The 3,748-nt window shown below is 63.6% G+C and overlaps 1 protein-coding gene across 1 annotated transcript in view; it reads left to right on the top strand.

Moving 5' to 3' along the window:
* The window catches only part of MLXIPL (MLX interacting protein like), a gene marked incomplete at its 5' end in the record, with an annotated part of 9,984 nt that extends 6,496 nt beyond the window's left edge, over positions 1 to 3,488 (top strand). The window contains 9 exons of the mRNA XM_021714820.1: positions 8 to 212; positions 435 to 502; positions 573 to 723; positions 882 to 997; positions 1,089 to 1,208; positions 1,355 to 1,482; positions 1,563 to 1,686; positions 2,322 to 2,451; positions 2,730 to 3,488. Coding sequence (XP_021570495.1) covers positions 8 to 212; positions 435 to 502; positions 573 to 723; positions 882 to 997; positions 1,089 to 1,208; positions 1,355 to 1,482; positions 1,563 to 1,686; positions 2,322 to 2,451; positions 2,730 to 2,848 — 1,161 coding nt within the window. The remainder of the gene's footprint in view (positions 1 to 7; positions 213 to 434; positions 503 to 572; positions 724 to 881; positions 998 to 1,088; positions 1,209 to 1,354; positions 1,483 to 1,562; positions 1,687 to 2,321; positions 2,452 to 2,729) is intronic.
* Between the last annotated feature and the right edge of the window lie 260 nt (positions 3,489 to 3,748).

Genomic DNA, 3,748 nt, shown 5'->3' with positions numbered 1-3,748 from the left:
CCTCCCCATAGACCTTCTACCCTCGGGGTATCCAGAACCCACATTCGGGCCTTGCTTCTCCGTGCCGCAGGGCGTGCGGCCCAGAGGCCAGCCCCCTGCCCCATCCCCCAGGGGACAGAAAGCCAGTGCCCCCACCCTGACTCCTGCCGCCACCAGTCCCACTGCCACCGCCGGGAGCCACAACCCCTGCCTGACACAGCTGCTCACAGCAGGTGAGATGGAAGGGCCAGGAGGGAAGCGGGGACCCAGGCAAGGGTGGGGGGTGTAAAGGATGAGGGAGAAGGGACAGGCTCCGTGAGGGGGACAGAGTGGGAGGAATTAGGGACATGGGCCTGCACCTGAAAGCCCAGAGTGGGCTTTGGGAGGGGCAGAATGGAGTTAGGAGATGATGGGGGGGCGGCCCCAGCTGCCCTCACGGTTCTGCCTGTGCACAGCCAAGCCTGAGCAAGCCCTGGACTCGCCACTTGTGTCCGGTGCCCTCCTCCAGCCCCCGGGATCCCCGGTAAGTGGCGGGCACTGGGAGGGGGGTGTGCCCGGGGCTTCACCTGACTCTCAACTCTTCTCCGCCCCAGCAGGAGACGGTCCCTGAATTCCCCTGCACCTTCCTTCCCCCAACCCCAGCCCCGACCCCTCCCCGGCCGCCTCCAGGCCCAACCACGCTGGCCACTTCCAGGCTCCTGGTTGTCCCCAAAGCGGAGCGGCTGTCACCCCCAGCACCCAGCGGTAAAAGAGGGGTTGCAGGGACTGGGGGATTGTAGGGGACGGAGGGGGGAGGAGGAAAAGCAGGGGAGGCTGTGTCTGGGGCCAGGGCGAGAGGAGCAGGGCAACGGACCCTCTCCCCTGTATCGCCCTGTCTGTGCGGCTGTCTGTCCCTGCCCCAGGCAGCGAGCGGCGGCTGTCTGGGGAGCTCACTTCCACCCCAGGCCCAGGGGCCCCGAGTGTCTGCGTCTCTCCCCCTCAACCCAGCCTAAGCCGGGGCCGTCCCGACAACAACAAGGTGGGCACGACCCCCTCCCTCCCAGATGGGTTTGCTGCCCCAGGCCCTCCTGGGCCCTTTCCTAAGCTCACCCCACCGTCTGCTCCCCAAGACGGAGAACCGGCGTATCACTCACATCTCCGCGGAACAGAAGCGGCGTTTCAACATCAAGCTGGGGTTTGACACCCTTCACGGGCTCGTGAGCACCCTCAGCGCCCAGCCCAGCCTCAAGGTGAGCCCCCAGCCCAGGCTGCTGGCACCCCAAAGCCACAGGGCCCCTTCCTGGACCCCCCACCCAAGATCAAACCCCAGGACCTTCCAGACACTGTGGCCTCCGGGGGCCGCCAGCACCTGAGCCCACACTGGGGGTGCCCGCAGGTGAGCAAAGCAACCACACTGCAGAAGACGGCCGAGTACATCGTCATGCTACAGCAGGAGCGGGCAGCCATGCAGGAGGAGGCCCAGCTGCTGCGGGACCAGATCGAGGAGCTCAACGCCGCCATTAAGTAGGCAGTGCACGGGCGGATGCTGGGGCAAGGGGGGCGTGCCGTCGGACCCCCAGCCCCTGACCCCGCCATGCCCCCAGCCTGTGCCAGCAGCAGCTGCCTGCCACAGGGGTGCCCATCACACACCAGCGATTTGACCAGATGAGAGACATGTTTGATGACTATGTCCGAACCCGGACCCTGCACAACTGGAAGTTCTGGGTGGTATCCTCACTTGGCCCAGCGGCCTGGGGGCTCTAGGGGCAGCACCAGGGCAAGCACTACAGACAGACCGCGCTCAGCTCCCCGGGCCGGGCAGGTTCAGAGCTGCTCCCAAGGGAAGGGGCTCCGGTTCTGCCTCCTGTCTCAGGCCCATGGCATCTTGCCCCGTGATGGGCTGGGTGCAGAGAGGGAAACCGAGGGAGGATCCCTGGGTAAGGAGAGCCACAGTCCTGCCTTCAGGAAGCGGCCGGGTAAGCATTACAGACAGACCAGAAGCCCCAAGGGCAGCTTGGGAAAACCTCAGCTCTGAGCGGCAGGAGGCCTCGAGAGTAAGACATGGAATCTGCTCCCTTGCTTGGCTTGGGGGTCACGCTCTGGGCGGGGCCACGACAGGAAGCCCAGGGATGGGGGACTGTCTAGCACAGAAGAAGAGCTGTGGGAGACTCAGGAGGCGGGGACTGAGCCAGAAAGGTGGGCGAACTTTGGCAGAGTGGGAGGAGGGGCTGCAGCGGGAGTCCTCAAGTGCAAGGTTAGACAGTGCCCTGGTCCTTCCTTCCCCTGGTTTGGGCCCAGCATGGAAGCTACCTGTGAGGTGGGGCACTGGCTGGCCACAGGCGTGCTCCTTGACCTGGGCCCAGTTTAGCATCCTCATCCGGCCTTTGTTCGAGTCCTTCAACGGGATGGTGTCCACAGCAAACCTACACAGCCTTCGCCAGACCTCGATGGCCTGGCTGGACCAGTACTGTTCCCTGCCTGCTCTCCGGCCAAGTGCGTGAGCCATCTGCCTGACCACCAGAGTGTCCAGGCCTTGGGGCGGGGGGGTCCGCCCTGCTCAGACCCCAGGTCCAGCCTGTCTCCAACACAGCCTAGGGTTTTGACCATCCCGCCGTGCCCCCTGGATGGTCTTCCAGCCCCCACCTGCAGGCGGAGGTCCTGGGAGGGGCCGACAGTTTTGCCAACTAGTATCCGTCCCCATCCCTTTGACTCCAGCATCTAAGGCAGGGCCTTGACCCCAGGCGACATCATTCTCTCTCTCTCCCCCCCAGCTATTCTGAACTCCCTTCGTCAACTGAGCACGTCTACCAGCATCCTGACCGACCCAAGCCGCATGCCCGAGCAGGCTACACGGGCAGTCACAGAGGGCACTCTTGGCAAGCCTTTATAGTCCTGGCCAGACCTGGCAGCTCTCACGCAGCTGCCCTGAGCTGCCTTCCCTGGGCGTGGGCTCCAGGGGTAACCTCTGGGCATGCCCCTCCTCCTGTCCCAGGCCCTGGCTGTGCCTTTCCCGGGGGGTTGCGCGGGACCCAGGTCTCATGCTTCCCACCTCCTGAGGCCAAGGAGAGCTGAGTCCCTGCCCCGTCCCACCACTGTTCTCTAGGGGCAGCGGGGTTCATACCCTGTCTTTGGACCTCTGTTTTCCAATCTGCAAAATGGGGATGGGGAGGGTTTCAAGCAGCAGGTGACCCCAGGCCTCAACAGCTGGGCTGTCGGGAGCCTACGCCAGCAACTCGAAGGAGGGAAGAGGACGATCCCATTTCCCTGTCTACCCCTCCTTCCCCCAACCCACAGGTGGGCACAGGCCTCTGTTCCCGAGCAGAGAAGCAGAAAAGGAGGTTCCTCTCTCTGCTCCTTCACTGGTGACTCAGAGGAGCCGCAGGATGGCTTCCCCTGGGCGAGGCCAGAAGATCTGATCCCGGGAGAGACCAAGGCAGGGGTGGAGAAAGTAGGCGGGCATCTTGCGTGTGTGTGGACGCGTGTGTGTGGATTTTGTAAAGAATTCTTAACCAATAAATGCAAAAACTGTCTGCCAGTTTGTTGACATGACTGTCGACGGGTCTTGCTCTGGGATGGAAAGAGAGCCTGCTGGAAGGGGAGGTGGCTTTGTGGGGGCCTGTGGGCCATGACAGGGTCTGAGTTTTTACTCTGAGCTGGAAGCCGCGGGGGGTTTTGAGCAGAGGTGAGACAAGAGCAGATGTAACTTCGTTTTTTTTGAGTCGGAGTCTCACTCTGTCACCCCAACTGGAGTGCAGTGGCCGCTCCCGGCCACCGCAGCCTCGACCTGCTG

Source organism: Carlito syrichta, unplaced genomic scaffold (assembly GCF_000164805.1).
Source record: "Carlito syrichta isolate Samal-C Ts95f unplaced genomic scaffold, Tarsius_syrichta-2.0.1 Scaffold97166, whole genome shotgun sequence".
NCBI lineage: Eukaryota > Metazoa > Chordata > Mammalia > Primates > Tarsiidae > Carlito > Carlito syrichta.
Note: the sequence above shows the minus strand (reverse complement) of the source record. Positions and strands in the feature narration are given on the sequence as shown.